The 17,479-nt window shown below is 36.8% G+C and overlaps 2 protein-coding genes across 5 annotated transcripts; one reads left to right on the top strand and one right to left on the bottom strand.

The window, feature by feature from the left end:
* The first annotated feature begins 160 nt into the window (after positions 1-160).
* Positions 161-5,012, top strand: LOC111777090 (proline-rich protein 36-like). Its single transcript, XM_023656527.1, has 9 exons — positions 161-469; positions 1,315-1,392; positions 1,488-1,541; positions 1,668-1,806; positions 1,891-1,973; positions 2,622-2,699; positions 2,795-2,848; positions 3,012-3,146; positions 3,247-5,012. Exons 1-9 carry the CDS (start codon positions 161-163, stop codon positions 4,768-4,770), a joined length of 2,454 nt encoding a protein of 817 aa, XP_023512295.1. The 3' UTR covers positions 4,771-5,012.
* Positions 5,013-5,478: 466 nt separating this feature from the next.
* Positions 5,479-16,898, bottom strand: LOC111777671 (E3 ubiquitin-protein ligase BRE1-like 2). Of its 4 annotated transcripts, none has more exons than XM_023657374.1 (19): positions 16,661-16,898; positions 15,577-15,738; positions 15,404-15,491; positions 15,041-15,271; positions 14,655-14,822; positions 14,292-14,485; positions 14,138-14,221; positions 13,909-14,028; positions 13,645-13,831; positions 13,404-13,564; positions 12,145-12,216; positions 11,104-11,180; positions 7,800-7,994; positions 7,166-7,238; positions 6,931-7,017; positions 6,605-6,742; positions 6,319-6,521; positions 5,747-5,909; positions 5,479-5,655 (listed from the first exon to the last, which is right to left on the bottom strand). In XM_023657374.1, exons 1-19 carry the CDS (start codon positions 16,766-16,768, stop codon positions 5,524-5,526), a joined length of 2,643 nt encoding a protein of 880 aa, XP_023513142.1. In that variant the 5' UTR covers positions 16,769-16,898; the 3' UTR covers positions 5,479-5,523. The 4 variants fall into 4 exon arrangements, with proteins under 4 accessions (XP_023513142.1, XP_023513143.1, XP_023513144.1 ...); XM_023657375.1 differs by having other exon boundaries at positions 6,931-6,960; XM_023657376.1 differs by lacking the exons at positions 15,404-15,491; positions 15,577-15,738; positions 16,661-16,898 and having other exon boundaries at positions 14,655-14,867; positions 15,041-15,162.
* Positions 16,899-17,479: the final 581 nt, after the last annotated feature.

Here is a 17,479-nt window from a genome sequence, read left to right as displayed (position 1 = left end):
ATTATACACAGGGTCATACGAATTTCTTGTTCATTTGATCTATGTTGTTCGGGAATTCTTTACACAAAAGAGTGTAAATGACAATTTCAAGGTTATATGTACTCGTTGATTTCTCATATATGTTTTATATCATATGTTCTTAAGGTGATTGGGGAAGAATATGAGTGCAGAGGTTGAAAAGGCATCTTGTATCGAGTCTAGAAGTGCAAAGATGTCTGGAGCAACTGTTACTTCTGCTGCACCTATGGGAAGCCAAAAGGTTTCCATGTTTGCAGCAAAGACTGGGTTTGTTATACCAAAAAACAAACTTTCAGGGTCTTTGGTTCCCATCTTCCGAGTGAACAAAAAGTTGGGAGGGAATGAATCCGCTAATGGAGAAAATGTGAAACAGACCCAAAGAAATACAAAGTGGGGTCCTGATTTAACACAGGATACTGCTGTCAGAAAGGGGAGGCTCATAGCTTATCAGGTATTTGTGGATTTCTACTCTTTGTCTTCACCCCGCCGCACTTTTTCGTGTATCAATGGCATGTGTTGAAGTCACATTTCACAATCAATAGAAAACGTGTATTCCCCTCCTTCATCTTGTTTATTCTGTGAGCTTTTGAAGTGCAACGAATCACTACCAATTTGGGGGTTGGTTTATTTGATGTATTATCTGGGATAATTTCCTGCTCAGTCTTCTGTGTGACTGTTTCGCATAGAAGATTCCCATTCCAANTATTTTATTCACTCTGTTCCTCAAGGAAATAGAAACATATGAACTTAATCATTCTGTCACTCAAAGATAACCATGTTTTATGTCTCGATCATAACTTTTCCTATTTCACATAGGATGAGACTTGGAATGATTTTTTTCTTTTTTTCTTTTTTTCTTTCTTTGAAGGAAAAAGAAAATTTTCGTTAATGACATGGAAAATTGCAAGAAAGTAGCAGGAAGGGTATCTAATTATAGCACTGTATTTCTCGTTTTCACAAGTCAATCATGATCTTTTAATGTCCCCCTACTACATGAGGATCATTCACTTCATTTATAAAATCCCATCATGCTAGGAAATATTTTCCTTCGCCAAATGGAATCTATATATTGCGAATTTAGTGAACTTATTTCATGTTAAAGTTGAGAATTCTACCTTCTGAGGAGGTGCCGAAGTAACGGAGAGATCTCATAATCATCTTCTCCAATGTGATGTTTAAAATGCTCCAGTGCATTGGAGATTTTTGCTCATTCGTTCTGAGTTCCCTCCGTTTATGTAGTTTTTGTAGACCAGTTTAAGCTATTGTTTCCCTGATCATATGGAATTTACCTCGTAGGTTAAAGAATATCCTGGTTACAACTTTATTGGCTTAATATATGGCCCCAGTGGTGAAAATCAAAAGCGATTAGAAAAGGTAAAAAAAAGCATTTTAGATTATGAGATGTTGTACTAAAGATTATCTCTGTTTCATAAACTTTTAATAGATATTTCCTTCACTAAATATGTCAGGAGACTGGAGCCAAAATACGAATTTGCGGTATTAAAGCAGGGACAGGTGAAAAGGTGAACCCTTAGATCATGAAAGTCAAAAATATTTTTCTGATGAAATGANTTTTTTTTTTTTTTTTTTTTTTTTTTTTTTTTTTTTTTTTTTTTTTTTTTTTTTTTTTTTTTTTTTTTTTTGGATAATGGAACTGTTGTTTTAAGAAAATAAGAACAAATAAATGTATAACTGTCATTATTTTGTATGATTTTGATGTATGCCTTCTTCAGAATATACAGGCGCTGAACAATGAACTTTTGGAACTTGAAAAACGTGAAGTTATTGGTATACTTAGTTAGCGACTTGTTTTTATTATGTCCTCGAATTGAATTATTTTTGTTATCTGTAGAAATTTTATTGCTGATACAGGTGAAATACTAAAACTGAATCCAAGTTATAAGGCCCCTCCTGATTATAGGCCCTTGTTGAAAGAGGACAGCTTACTTCTCCCGGTAAGATTGGTCTTGGATTACTTTTCTTCTGTGGTTAGTGAATATATTAACCTTTTATTTTATTCACTCTGTTCCTCAAGGAAATAGAAACATATGAACTTAATCATTCTGTCACTCAAAGATAACCATGTTTTATGTCTCGATCATAACTTTTCCTATTTCACATAGGATGAGACTTGGAATGATTTTTTTCTTTTTTTCTTTTTTTCTTTCTTTGAAGGAAAAAGAAAATTTTCGTTAATGACATGGAAAATTGCAAGAAAGTAGCAGGAAGGGTATCTAATTATAGCACTGTATTTCTCGTTTTCACAAGTCAATCATGATCTTTTAATGTCCCCCTACTACATGAGGATCATTCACTTCATTTATAAAATCCCATCATGCTAGGAAATATTTTCCTTCGCCAAATGGAATCTATATATTGCGAATTTAGTGAACTTATTTCATGTTAAAGTTGAGAATTCTACCTTCTGAGGAGGTGCCGAAGTAACGGAGAGATCTCATAATCATCTTCTCCAATGTGATGTTTAAAATGCTCCAGTGCATTGGAGATTTTTGCTCATTCGTTCTGAGTTCCCTCCGTTTATGTAGTTTTTGTAGACCAGTTTAAGCTATTGTTTCCCTGATCATATGGAATTTACCTCGTAGGTTAAAGAATATCCTGGTTACAACTTTATTGGCTTAATATATGGCCCCAGTGGTGAAAATCAAAAGCGATTAGAAAAGGTAAAAAAAAGCATTTTAGATTATGAGATGTTGTACTAAAGATTATCTCTGTTTCATAAACTTTTAATAGATATTTCCTTCACTAAATATGTCAGGAGACTGGAGCCAAAATACGAATTTGCGGTATTAAAGCAGGGACAGGTGAAAAGGTGAACCCTTAGATCATGAAAGTCAAAAATATTTTTCTGATGAAATGAAAGTCATAATATGTTCTATACTGCAAAGTAAAGCCGAAGGACCATATTTTTAGAATCTGGGACATGACAATATTTTTACTCTTTTTGCTTCCCCCACCTTCCCTTATTCTTACAGGACGAAATTAAACCAACTGATGTACACGAAACTCAGAACGCTTATGAAGAGCTGTATGTTTGCATATCAGCTGATACATTTGATAAGATTGATGCTGCAATTTCTGTTATTGAACTCCTAATCACCTCAATATCGGTTAGTCATTTGCTTCAAGTAAAGAACTGATCTCCACGGTTTTCATCTTATTTTAGACAATTTTTCTCATTATTTATAACTCATTGCCTTCGTCTCACAGGGAAATCTGGCCACTGGCTCCACATTGTCTGACTTGGTTTCTACGGAGGAAAGTTCTTCCAGCCGAGCCGAGGGTACTACAGTCTCAAATATGGGGCAGACTCCTGTGCCGAACCAGGGGGTTATGCATCAACTACAAGTTTATGCGCCAACTCCGATGCAAGGCCAGTTTCGCTATCCTAGTGCATGGCCTTCTCACAATTTACCGCCTGCTCCTGCATTTATTTCCCCACAAGATCCTCCGTCATCATTTTCTCGTCCACCTGCTCCAGTTGCTTTCAATCCAGCTTTCCGGGGCCCTCCTGTTCCTCCTCCAAGACAGCAGTTTCCTGCACAGGACTTGCAGCAACCTTTCATGACTCAAACCAGTCACGTTGGCCAACCCAGAGTAAATGCTTTGACAATGCAACGCCCCTCATTGGTTCCTTCTAATGTCTCAAATCCAAACTTCACTGGTAGTGGTCAATTACCTTCAGGACCACTCCCGAATATGGCAGGATCATCAATTCCCTCAGCTTTGCCTCAACTTGTTCCTGGTAGCATTCCTCCTGGACCACGGCCTGACCGTCCATTAGCACCTAGCATAGTTTCTACTGGTTTTTCTGGTCCCGCAGTTGGCAGCTCAGCATCTATGGGTCCAAATAACATGGGGCAGATGGCTCTATCGATTGCCCCACCCTTTCTGCCTCGTGCAGCTCCACCGCAGGGTGTTAATTCTTCTGGCACAGCATCTGCAAATGCAGCAGTAGCCAATGTGGATGGATATGCATCTTTTACTTCTGGGCCGCCCACCCCCCAAGCCATGAGTATACATAAAAATCACCCTATTACACCTCCAATTCCGTCACCCCAGATGGGGCATCGCCCACCATTTGCAGCACATAATCCTGCTGGTAACTTCATTGCTGGATCTGCTTCAACCCCTCCAACACCACCTACCAATACCAGCAATTTTACATTCCAACCACGTGGTCCACAAAATCCATCTCCTCAAACAATTCTGAATTTAAACATTCAAAACACACCTACCGTACCTACATTGCAACAGCCTGCATCTGGGGCGCCATCTTTCCATCCAGCAGCCCCAAATTTTGTGAGAGCTGCCAATCAACCCTTTCCCGGACCCCAAGCTGGCAGCCAGATAGGTAATCGTCAAATTCAAGAGGTAGCTTCAAATCCTATTGGCATGCAGGTCTCGGCTAGGATTCCTGCTTTCCTCGATCAAGGTCCTCGAACACAACTGCATCAAAGAAACTTTGGTCCAGCCATGCAAATGCAAATGCAAATGCCGAACTTGCCAGGCAATTTTACTCACAGACCCGGGAACCCCATGCAACTTGAACAATGTTTCCCCATGCGAGCTCCTCGACCTGAAGTCCGCTTTCCTCCCCCACAGTACAGTAGCAATCTGGCGTTTGTTTCTAGTAGGCCACCTCCCATTTCCGGTGGGCAGCAAGTTTATGATCCATTCTCGCCTACATCTGTAGCTGGCACACAACAGCAGGGGAGCAATCCGCCAAGGTGAAAACTGCTGAAGTGCATTGGGTGTTTGTAGTTGCACTTTTACGACAGAGGGAAAAGCTCAGATAGCCTTCTAAGGCCCGAATGAGCACTCTTTGCTGATATATAAAAGTTAACTTTTGTATTCATGTTTCGCTAAAAAATATGATAGATTTCTTGGAATGGATGTGAGTTGATGCTTTGCTGGTAAATGATAGTCGTACCCTTTCAATGGATCCTATGAGGGGCGGGGTTCGATTTTGATAATTTCCTCAGTCATCTTTAAGGCCTCCAATTTCATCCATTATACGACGGTAGTCCTCACTGTTCTCTCTCCCAGTTAGCCTCCCTGATCTCCGAAAGTATCTTCTCTTGATCCCCGTTGCCTCTGACTGTCCTCTGACTGTCCTCCCTAGTCGTAGTGTCGTATATATCGTGTGGGACATTGTTGCATGGGCGGCCGAAAACGACCAATTTTCACTGGTTGCCCGTTAGATTTAGCAGGTTCAGACACTAATCTTTCTAGTTGATACCCTTTTTAGATTAGGGTTAAGAATTTAGAAGGCCCATAAATTACAAAAATTTCCCTTGGAAACCATCCGTTTATCTTTTCAATACTGTGATATTGTCCCTTACATTTATCACATTACCAGCAAGTTTAAAATTCCAAATTTTATTTCTTGTATTTTGCTTTTCGAAGGCGCACAATACTACTCAAACTCAAACTAATACGAACAAGAATAAGCTCTCTAATTGCATCCATTCAACTTGTACAGATTCATATTTTTACACACCGAACATCATTTTGACCAAATGCAGTTCCACAAGCAGGGCACTTGCGATTCCGGCGTTCAATTCTTTGCTGAATGCATGAACTGCAGAATAGATGATAACACTTCACAATTACAACCTGCCAAAATCATTAGTAGATATCAGTAAATCATCAGGAAAAGACATCCCCAAAGAAGTCCATATTTGTAACAATCTATATGAAATCTTACCTCCTTTGGATGATCATTACAAATGCTGCACTTCAGAATAGTTTTACAAGCATTAATTTCATCCTGCAATTTCTTTATAGCAGCCTCTCCAGTTTCAGAAGTCAACTTCGCCACCTTACTATTCAATTCCCTTAACTCTTCCTCAAGTTTCTCCCTGGAACTTCTGTTGAAAATGATTTTTCAGTTAGAGGCACATATGAAGCTTGCATCGCTGCAGTCATACAATAAACATGTGTACTTGAAACCTATGCAGTATACGATCTGGGTAAAATTTTATTTAATTGGTTAGGAAGCTATCAGTAGCATATTTTTGCATACACGAATCCACAGATTGATCAACTCCTATACAGAAAAATTGACGTGATATTATACTCTACTAGTATTCTCTGTCGGACGGTACTCCAAAGAAAAACAACTATACCATTGCAAATGCTACAGATGCAGCTGCTGGCACTTGCCCAAGGAAATAATAGTTTTCTACCGTATCTTGAACTAGGAAAGAATGAAGATGACATTACTTCCTTTCACATAAAATTAGTGGACGAACACCTGAAAATACTCCTAAAACATACCTTTCGCTCTCCAATTCTACTTCAGTATCAGTTATCTGCTGCTGTGTCTGCTCATACTCCTTCTCAGAAGAAGAAAATGCGGACTTGAGCCACTTCAATTCCTTCTCAGCATCAGCTAGCTCCCACTTTGCAGTTTCAAGGCTAATGGTAAGATGTCTTTCTTCTTGGGTACATCTAATTACTTCAGTCAGGCTGGCCTTCATCTGCAGAATAATAAAGGTCCTTTCCTTATATTGATTGATAGGCAGGTCATTGTCATCCTTTGCAAAAGAAAAGAAAATCTAACCTGATCTTCAGTAAGCATGATCTTAGTTCTGAGAGATTCGAGAGATGCATTAATTTGTTGAAGCTGTTTTCCCAAGGCCTGCTTTTCAGATTGTAAAAGGCTTTGAACCTGCTTCGATTTTACGCTTTCTGAAACTAACTGCATAAACCAATGATCAACAACAATTTACCGTTGTTCTACCAACAGCATTGATAATCATTAAACTAGAAGGCAAAGTTAATTATTCAAACGTGCAAGTAAATCAGAAGACACACCTTTATATTAAGATCATCCCTCTAGAAGGCAAAGTTAATTATTCAAACGTGCAAGTAAATCAGAAGACACACCTTTATATTAAGATCATCCCTCTCCGTCACCTGCTGTAATAAATGCTGATTCTGAGTCTGCATATCTTCATATGCTTGACCGATAGTCTAAAAGAAGGTAATTTTACAAATCAACCATGGGGGTGTGTGGGGGAAGATTTGGGGTATACAAATATATAGAATGTTAAGCAATCATGTGCTGGGATAAACTGAGAAAACTCAATAAGCAGAGTGCTATGAACATAAAATAAGGCACCTCTATTTCTGATATGTAAGCCTCTGCCTCCCCATCTTTAATTTTTATGGCCTCAGTAAGCTCTAAGATATCCCTGCATGTAAGAATTATAGCAAATACTTTTGAACAATCTGAAACGTCCCAAGAAAGGATAATTCAAAAAGAAAATGTTGGAGACCAAACCAGGCCTAGTTGGCAACATAAAAGTAGCAATAGCATCTTATCAAAATGAATAATTTTCCCCAGTTGATTCATTCAAGCAATAAATGCCCCAAAAGTATCAACCATCATAACGTCATCAATGTTTCAAGTCCTCAAGAGATCAATAACTGAGTGAACAAGCATTAGTCTCCTAGAGATAATAATAGAAACAGACGCACCACTAACATAACCCATACTGCCCAAAATTTTGCTTTACCGTGATCAGTTCTCAGATTAACTCAAGTAGTTGGTGGCTTAGTTTGTTAAAATTATTCAGGACACTCGGATCAACGCACTAACCATTACTCACTAATGAAGGATGGATATATGCTTGGGTGTTCTTCATCCTATTTACCTCAACGCCTCGCCTCAACCACAGATATAAATAAGTAAAAACTATTCCTTGCTCTGAAGAAGAAGAAGAAGAAGAACAACAACAACAACAACAACGAACCTCTCTGCAGAATCAAGGTTAGATCTTAACTCCGCTATTTCAATTTCAGCAGCAGAAAGCCGTTGTTGACAAGCAGCTTCAGTTTCATTCGCAGCTTTCACTCTCAGTTCAAGGCTATGCTCATCCAAAGCACTTCTTAAAACATCAGCCTGAGAACAAGCTCGCCGTTCTGATTCTTTGATTTCCACCAAATCTCTATAATAAAACTCAAAGTATGTGTTAGCAATTAGACAACAGCACAACAATACATTCTAGTTACACAAACAGTTCAATCGTTGCCACAAATGTCCCCCAAGCTTAATATGTATAAAACATGTACTTCAATGGAAAGAAGCCCAACAAGGTCCATTGTTCAAGAAACAGACCTAGAAATTTGAACACCTCATAATACCCACACTAGAGGAGAAAAGTACCATACACTTGTCAACTAATATAAAGTGTGTCAAATTCCGAGTGGCCAATCTTACAAACCCTACTAGTTTTGAATTTTTTTTTTTTTTTTTTTTTTTTTTTTGGAATAATATCAATACTTTGCATTCAGTAAAAGAAAAGAATTACATTCAAAAAGCAGAAAAAAGACAGCCCCTGCAGAATTTGGACGTTATTTAAAAGAGTTCCAATTTGTATGCAACAAAATAATTCTTCCAAAAAATGATATGTGCTACCACTCTAATTGCAAAACATTCGGCTTCCTCCCTGTGAATGTCATTGAAAACACAATTGATACTTTCCGTCCATATGTCCCAAAAAAAAAAAAAAACAAAGTTCTCATTAAGAAAGTTGCTCCATGGAGAACTCGCAAATTTGCAATGGGGGAAAAAATTGTGTGTTGTAATGCTCTTTGTTAAGGATGCAGCAATTGGGAAGAAGAAACTGGAATATTCTGCTACATTCTCTCAATGGTATTCAGCATAGAAGGAAGAGAGAGACGACAATATTTTATCTTCTTGGGAATTCCCTCAACATACGCTTTGTCATGTGTTTAGGAATGACAGGTTTGAGAATTGGCAACATGGAGACTTCCAAAGGAATGATACTATTGCTATACACACTCCATATTCTTTTGTCTCTAGATGGAGTTTTTAGCAAGAAATCAAGAAAATAAAAGAAATTATATCCTCAAGATTTCTTCTGAAATTAGATTCCATGAAAAGGAACCTTTGTGCTAATAATCCAATCTTGTTCTATCTTCGACAATGGTGTGAAGGCTTGGCTTAGAATTCAGCTACATAGTGGTCCACTATATGGTAATTCCTTAACCACGACTGCATTTATTCCCCGTTTAAAGAATTGTAAGTGATCAAAGAATTGAAAAGGTACTGCTGCTGAATGATGAAATGCAAGGATTTTGAGCAAATGGACAAGACAATACCATATTTACTACCAATAAACTTTGTGCCAAAGAAAGTCTCTCTTCAAAGCCATGTGAACTAAAGAGCTTTGACAGCTTTATATTTGTGTCGATGATCTCCAATGGACAAACCAACTTTCACGGAGACTTTTTTTTTTTTTTACGATATTACAGTTTACAAGGTAGCCACCTTTTGAATTTAAATCATCGGGCCACAATATTTGTCAAGTAAGTCCCCCTGTTTTTTGCTATTGAAGCCATTATGAAAAGAGACATAATACATAGGGATGCTTGAGAGAATATACTGAACAAGAGTCAATTACGAACCTGTCAAAAGAATACTATTTCTCCACTTGATATTTTTCACAAGAAACAGAGCATTCATTAAAAAAAGATGAAAAATACAAAAGGCAATACAAAAGCCAGTCCCAACTGAGGAACTAAACCAGGGTAACCATACAAAAAAACAGATCGAATCCAAATGGATAAGACCAAGCCAAGAATTATAGAACTCTCGGGTAATCCTAACCAAAGCCCAAAGGAAACGTTAATCCTAGTGAATAATTTCTCCATTTAATGATTTGATTCAAATTTTGGCTGGACAGAGTTTGCAAAGCCTTTGAACCTATTTCTCATTTTTGTAGTGAACGCCAATGAGAGAGGATTCAGAGAGGCTTATCTTCATGTCTGATATTCCTACTAGACTTGGAGCATGCAATGAGTGGATAATGAAAACAGATATTCGCTGGTATAAATAGAACTAGTTGATAACTATTAAATCACCCCTCAACCAAAAAGTTTATGATGGGAGGTTATAGTATATTCAATTATTTATTTATATTTTCACACCCCCTGCTTATGGACTGAAATTAGCACAACGCCCAACAATATGATAATGATTTGATAATGATGATAAAACAAAACATTCTCGCACCTTTCATCGTAAGTTTCCTGTCCATACATGTCTAAAAACAATTCCAGCTCAAGTTTGTCCTCTAGCAACTTCTCAATCTGCAGTATTAATACTCATCAATGTTAGTTATTCTATGAGGATCGAAATCCTCATTTGTTACTGAACAAAGTCAGCAATGAAATTCATGTTCCTACACTCCTAATGCAAGCGAATAAGTGAACTAGCCACTAGTAGAAAGAAAATGTGAATATACAATTCTTCTGTCATCAAAGTTGGATATAAATTTGAAGTCCTAACTTCAGTTTATCCTCAAAGATTAAAATAAGTATAATAAGTATAATAAGCATACTTTTTGCCTTCTGCCTTAAAATGGGATATCTTCAAAATTGCTGAGATATTCCCGGGCTTGGGCTCTAATTAAAGTTCAACAACCTAGGGACTTCCGCATTATTCAGTATTGATTTCACCTTATGCAGTAGTGAATAAGGATTTTCTAGGGGAAACCTTGTTTCTTCTGTAGAATCTTGAATAAACTTATGGTTGTAATCTTGTTTTGCCCTTAGAGTAATTTTAACTTGGGAAGTTTTTAGCCTTTTACAGCCGGTTATTCTCTTCTTTGAGGCTGTTTAGTCATTAGTTTCTGTATTCCCAGCCCGCTTATGTGTGTAAATAGGTGGCTGCAGGGTGCCATGACAAAAATCCAGACNATTCCCGGGCTTGGGCTCTAATTAAAGTTCAACAACCTAGGGACTTCCGCATTATTCAGTATTGATTTCACCTTATGCAGTAGTGAATAAGGATTTTCTAGGGGAAACCTTGTTTCTTCTGTAGAATCTTGAATAAACTTATGGTTGTAATCTTGTTTTGCCCCTAGAGTAATTTTAACTTGGGAAGTTTTAGCCTTTTACAGCCGGTTATTCTCTTCTTTGAGGCTGTTTAGTCATTAGTTTCTGTTTTCCCAGCCCGCTTATGTGTGTAAATAGGTGGCTGCAGGGTGCCATGACAAAAATCCAGATNGATAAAACAAAACATTCTCGCACCTTTCATCGTAAGTTTCCTGTCCATACATGTCTAAAAACAATTCCAGCTCAAGTTTGTCCTCTAGCAACTTCTCAATCTGCAGTATTAATACTCATCAATGTTAGTTATTCTATGAGGATCGAAATCCTCATTTGTTACTGAACAAAGTCAGCAATGAAATTCATGTTCCTACACTCCTAATGCAAGCGAATAAGTGAACTAGCCACTAGTAGAAAGAAAATGTGAATATACAATTCTTCTGTCATCAAAGTTGGATATAAATTTGAAGTCCTAACTTCAGTTTATCCTCAAAGATTAAAATAAGTATAATAAGTATAATAAGCATACTTTTTGCCTTCTGCCTTAAAATGGGATATCTTCAAAATTGCTGAGATATTCCCGGGCTTGGGCTCTAATTAAAGTTCAACAACCTAGGGACTTCCGCATTATTCAGTATTGATTTCACCTTATGCAGTAGTGAATAAGGATTTTCTAGGGGAAACCTTGTTTCTTCTGTAGAATCTTGAATAAACTTATGGTTGTAATCTTGTTTTGCCCTTAGAGTAATTTTAACTTGGGAAGTTTTTAGCCTTTTACAGCCGGTTATTCTCTTCTTTGAGGCTGTTTAGTCATTAGTTTCTGTATTCCCAGCCCGCTTATGTGTGTAAATAGGTGGCTGCAGGGTGCCATGACAAAAATCCAGACAAAAATCCAGCTTCAAGTGTAACGCCATTTTTGCAGCCATGACAAAAATCCAGAAAAAATTACATAGAGAAATAAATAATGATGATGACTATGACGACACAACTTTAGAGGAAATAAAATGTGGCTCAACTAAAACAGGCATACAATTGAAGATAATGGCATGAATAAGGTCAATATCAATTAGAATACCATGAATTGGATTCCTTCATATCATATAGCAGGAGCAGAGAAAAACCATGCTGACCAAGACTCACAAAGGTATACAATAATATTCAAGTGACTCGCCTAAAATCTTTAGAACTCACACTAAAAAAGTTGAATAACAAAACAGAAATGGTCGGAGTAGAGAACTTAACCAATGCCTTGAGAGATTTTATCTCCATCATTTGTTGTGCACATATGTCTGTTAAGCATCCTTTCTCTTTTTTCTGAATCATCAACCAATAATGGTTAACTTCAAACGGATAAGCATACTTGCAAATGATATAGAAGAATGATATGTCCAAACTATCAAAGATATGACGGAGCATCATAATAAGAAGTGTGAAAAGGAAGATCCTCCCACCCTAAGACCAGGTGAGAATAACAAAAGGTTAATCTAACTGGGAAAAATTAAAATAGAACCATGAATACTATGGGAACTGGAAAAGGAATATCAAAACGAATTAAAAAGCTCAACAAAATAACAGAAGCATCGTCAAAGATTCTTCTTTTCCTCTCAAACAAATCTTCCACAACCACATATCTTACACCAATACCATTCAGAAGTACACACATTTGCTGCTAACTTTATTGGACAATAAACCAACAAAACCTTTTGTTTAATAACATTAACATAAATTTGGAGAAAAAAAGAAAAGAAAAGGAAAAACCCTACTATAATTGGAACTTGTAAAAACTATAACCACAAAAGAAGGGAAATAAAGCACCTCAATAGGCCAAAAACATGACCCCCCAGATTAACGCAACCCAAGGCAATTTTCTAATTCTTTGTCCTTGTAATAATTTGAAGTTCGGTAGGAAGAATTAGGTACTATAACTCCACCTTTTCTATATTTAGGTAATAAAGCACCATGTGCAGACAAAGTTGTAAATATCTTCACTGTAACTCTGAGCCAAAATGACTATTAATGAAGTGATATCACGATGTTCATTCTAAACTCAAATTGTTATGTTCTAATTGGTTTTCAGGCAAACTCTCCTCGAAACAAGGGAGAAATGGTTACAAAAAAACCATGACGACGTCTTTACTCAAAAACAATGATGCCAACACAACCGAGTAAAGTAGATGATAGACACAAATATGAAAGTACCAAACCATATGCCAGAAGAGAAGAATGAAAATAATCAAAGATCTTTGTACCTTCTTTCAAAATTAGTATGTACGCGTAGGAAATAGGACTAACAAGCACTCAAGGTCATCATACATCATAGGGATAAAAACATAACATCTACAAGTAACATTAACATATCATCAATCCCAAAAATCAAGACATGAATATTATTAACACCAGTCACCAAAATGGTAGGAGGGTCGGCACAAGGCTCAGGAAATCATTACATTATCAATTTGTCTAAACTTATATGGATGATGGATAAAAGGGTAAGACCAAACCTTCTCAATTAACAAAGTCTCAAGTGCCTGGACTTTCTCACGTACAGTAACTGCTTCATGGCCTGTCTCCTTCCAACGCTTTAGCTGAGATTCCATCATCCCCATTTCTTTAGATAAAGCTGATGCCATTACATGAAATTCTCCTTTGATATCCTCTCTTGCTGTGAATGGAAACACCTTCACAAATAAATAACATATTTCAATAACAAAGGAAGAGAGAGATCATATCGTATGAACTTACTGGAATCTTGAACTGCCTCTTCCATTTCAATTTCTATGTCATTTTTTTCCACCAATATTTTTTGCAGCTGATGCTCTAGCTCCTCAATCCGAGAACTGTTATTGTCAATGGAGCTCCTTGCAATATCCAGAGACTCCAATTTGGCATTCAAGTCTTTCTCCCTTCTCATGACTTGAGACCTGTCAGTCTGAAATCTAACCTTTAAAAGGAACTCGAATCGTAGTAAATATCAAATAACATGGAAGTTGAGACAAATTATTTAACCTGCAAAGCTTCGGCCAGTGATTTATAACGCTCCACTTCAGCAGTCAAATGTTGGAGTTGATCATTAAGTAAAATGTACAACCGTGATGAATGTACATACTTTTCATCCTTCAAATCATTCTTCAAGAACNAAAAAAAAAAAAAAAAAAAAAAAAAAAAAAAAAAAAAAAAAAAAGTAAATATGGAAGAGTTATCCCACAAATATCTATAAAGTAAAGAGATTACAAACCTCAAGTTCTTGGAGTTGGTTTGACAAGGTTACATTATCTTCCCAGGCATCTTGAAGCTCAGAAAGGCGATCAGCTGCCAGTATCTGTATTATCATTGATGACATTAGGTGCCTACATGCGTGAGAGAAAGAAAGACCAATCAATCAACTATACCTTAGTTTCCTCAATGGAATCCTTTAATTCACGAAACCCTATAGTTCTCTCTGTAGGGTTTTCAGGTGATAAACTTCCATTCACTGCACCCATGGTGGGCGCATGCGTTGCAATGCTAACATCCTTCTGCATCATAAGACTGACAAGTTTTCTTCTACATTCTTCAAGTTCAGCCATAGTCTCATCTAGCTCATCTATCACCAACAAAAAAACATAAACGGTCAACAGAATAAAACTTAATTATGCACAATGAACCATGGATTAAGAGTTTTTATCTCTTCTTCAGATTCAAATAAGAGAGAGATTAAATATAATAATAGTCCTCAAGTACTGCAACATCACAAGAAATATTTCAACAGTAACCTGAAAGACGTTTAATCTCGGCTTGATCCATCAAATGACTGCGAACATAAGTTTGAATCTCATCAGCATATTCTTTATGCTTCAAGTGGAGAATTTCGATGATTTCTCGTAGATTGTTAGCCTCCTCTTTCATCATCTCATCAATCTTTGACAAATGAACGATAGCATCTAAAAAGCCCGTGATCATATAAATGCATTGTCACATGTCTGCTTCTACAATTATCATTCAAGTAAAAATGAATTTCCTACATCTAACCATCGGATAAGAACCTATTGAATAAAAAAGAATATCAAATCTCCAGAGGGTGGATGGGGAGCACAAACCCATTATTGGCAACTGCACGTCACAGCAATCTAACTATACTAAATAAATAAATCATTCTGACCTTCTGGTGATCGTTTCTCACTCCAAGCAGAAACTATGTTCGCAGTTTTTTCCCTTTGAGTATTAAGAATATTCTCCAATACTTTAAACAACTCCATGGTGGATGCATGACGTGTAGTGAGGGCTTCTTTTACATAGTTGACAATTTGTCCATCACGTCTGACTTCAATAGAATCCTTCAGTAGCAACCTACAAAGAAACATATCCTCCGCAGGACACAAAGGAATTGAACCTAGAAAGTACCTTGGTCAATGTAAATGAAAAATAAATTCAATTCTACTTCCACAAGAAACTGAGTAAAGATAACATTTCAATAGCCAGGTGTTTATGTGTACTTGCTATAAGCCTAATAACCCAAAAGTACCTTGAGAATGGCAACCTTGTCCTACATTTTGTACAACCTCTCCACCCCCTCCAGCTTGTAGTCCAAGAAATACTAAATCATCAACCAACTAATAGAGAGAAAAAGATCATAGGCATTAAAAAAACAGGAAGCTTACATGGAAATTCAGACGGAAAAGGATATATATAGATCACCTGATTCCAGAGTTGATTGATGAGAATCAATGAGTCATCATAAGAACTCTGCTTTTCCTTCAACTGATAAATTTTGGATCCAAGATCTAGCAACTCGTGCTTTTGAGAGTCAGTCTGCTGGACAAGTTTTTGATTCTGGAAATGAAGGACGGTTGCATCAACCTGGAATGATGGTCAAAGATATTTAAACAGATATATAAATCATTATGTTGTCAAAATGGTTTTCTAGCTCAAATAATCATAAATCTTAAAAGTCTGTTAGACAGTTTTTTCTCTTTTTCATTTTTCAAGATTGTGCTGATAAAGCTACTTTTACTCAAATTCTCTTTAATTAGTTCTTCACTTCCTAAAAACCCTTTTTTGAAATCTTGGCCAAGTTTTCAATTTTCAAATCTAAAAAATGGGTTCTTGAAAACTACTTCTTTGTAAAAATAAAAATGTTTATGAAATGTAGTTATGATTTCAAAATAACTATGGGAGTATTTGAAACCAAGAAAATGATTAGTAAATAAGCTTGGTTTGTAGACGTAGAAAATTACAAACAAAAACATTATCAAATAGAACATCCTACATAAATGGCACCGATTGTTTGAACTTTGAAGATGTGTACGTTTACAACTTGCACTTTGAACTATTGGGCCAGTATGCATCCTATCTGATAAATACAATAACATAGGGAGGCCTGGCGGGAAACTGCAGACTCAGGTCATGAAGCTGAATGAACCTAGTTTCACATTCAAGAATTCACAAAATAATATATCTACACACCTAACCACGATGAATAACCGTGTGTAAAAGGAAGTAGTGCGTATTAAATAGCTTCATGCCATGATTAAGGGGATAGAAACATTGAGACCCTTTAGTGGGGGAAATGATCCAAACGCCATAAATTGTTTGGTTTTCAGTTCAAGGCTCATTCTCTGAAACAACCTTCTTCCACTTGAAAACAGAGCGTATAAACCAAACTATTGGCGACGCAGAAATCCAATAGGTGCCGGAAAGTACTGAAAAACTATTTAAACGCACTACTTATCCAAAGAAACGAGAAGTATGAATTTAGTAGTGGCGGGGGGTTAAGACTTACGCTATTATTATGTGGTTGTGAAGTGGTGGAGTTGCGAGCCATGGCGGGGGTAAGCGAGCTCAAATGGGGCCTCTTCTTATCGGGTTCATCGGGGTCGGCGCTTTCCATTTACGACTGCTAGAATCGGAACGGCAATTGGAGGCATAAAATTGAATGCTTCTACGAACCCTAGCGAAGTACCGGAGTTCTGGAGATCAACCCAACCGGGGGGGCGGGAGTTCCCAAAAGGACCTGGAGAGACGGTTTTCCTGCGACGTCGTTTCACCCACTTCGTATGAGCCCGACACGTGGCTTTGGTTATTCTTGTGACTTGCATTTTCTTTACCCCAGGCGGTTAATTTATATAGTTTGAGAAATAAGAAGTTTCGGGACTTATACTTCCATTTAATATTCATTTTAATTCTCCATTATTTTTAAGTACTTAAATGAAATAATAAGCCTTTTATTATTGATCGTGAGATTTACAAAAGCATAATAAATAAAGTAACTGCGATAAAAATAAATTTTTTAACTTCTGATGTATCATACATTTATATTAAAAATTAATATTTTTATTGATTTTTCAACCAATTATAGTGATTTAATTCATCACGTAGGTTCCTGATTAATTCAATTAGATGTTTAATTAATTATATATTTTACATCACATCACATATCACATGTAACGTGTTGTATCCGGTTTGCTGAAGCGAACGAAATGTCAAACACGAGTGCTTTAAATTATCCATAAAACCAAACATTTAATATTTATGGGATTAATTAAGTAATTGAATGAATTAAGGAAAGTCCACCTGGGGTGTGGCTTGTACGAAATAGTTG

The sequence above is a fragment of the Cucurbita pepo genome, chromosome LG16 (genome assembly GCF_002806865.2).
Source record: "Cucurbita pepo subsp. pepo cultivar mu-cu-16 chromosome LG16, ASM280686v2, whole genome shotgun sequence".
NCBI lineage: Eukaryota > Viridiplantae > Streptophyta > Magnoliopsida > Cucurbitales > Cucurbitaceae > Cucurbita > Cucurbita pepo.
Note: the sequence above shows the minus strand (reverse complement) of the source record. Positions and strands in the feature narration are given on the sequence as shown.

What these genes read in the sequence shown, in the direction of transcription:
- LOC111777671 (XM_023657374.1), bottom strand. Translation starts at nt 16,768, where the DNA reads ATGGAAAGCGCCGACCCCGATGAACCCGATAAGAAGAGGCCCCATTTG. An exon ending in AGACTTTGTTAATTGAGAAG is followed by an intron (nt 12,217 to 13,403) that starts GTTTGGTCTTAC and finishes TTGATGATTCAG; the next exon opens with AAAAAAGAGAAAGGATGCTT. An exon ending in TCATGCTTACTGAAGATCAG is followed by an intron (nt 6,522 to 6,604) that starts GTTAGATTTTCT and finishes ATTATTCTGCAG; the next exon opens with ATGAAGGCCAGCCTGACTGA.
- LOC111777090 (XM_023656527.1), top strand. Translation starts at nt 161, where the DNA reads ATGAGTGCAGAGGTTGAAAAGGCATCTTGTATCGAGTCTAGAAGTGCA. An exon ending in ATCAAAAGCGATTAGAAAAG is followed by an intron (nt 1,393 to 1,487) that starts GTAAAAAAAAGC and finishes TAAATATGTCAG; the next exon opens with GAGACTGGAGCCAAAATACG. An exon ending in AAGCAGGGACAGGTGAAAAG is followed by an intron (nt 1,542 to 1,667) that starts GTGAACCCTTAG and finishes TTTTTTGGATAA; the next exon opens with TGGAACTGTTGTTTTAAGAA.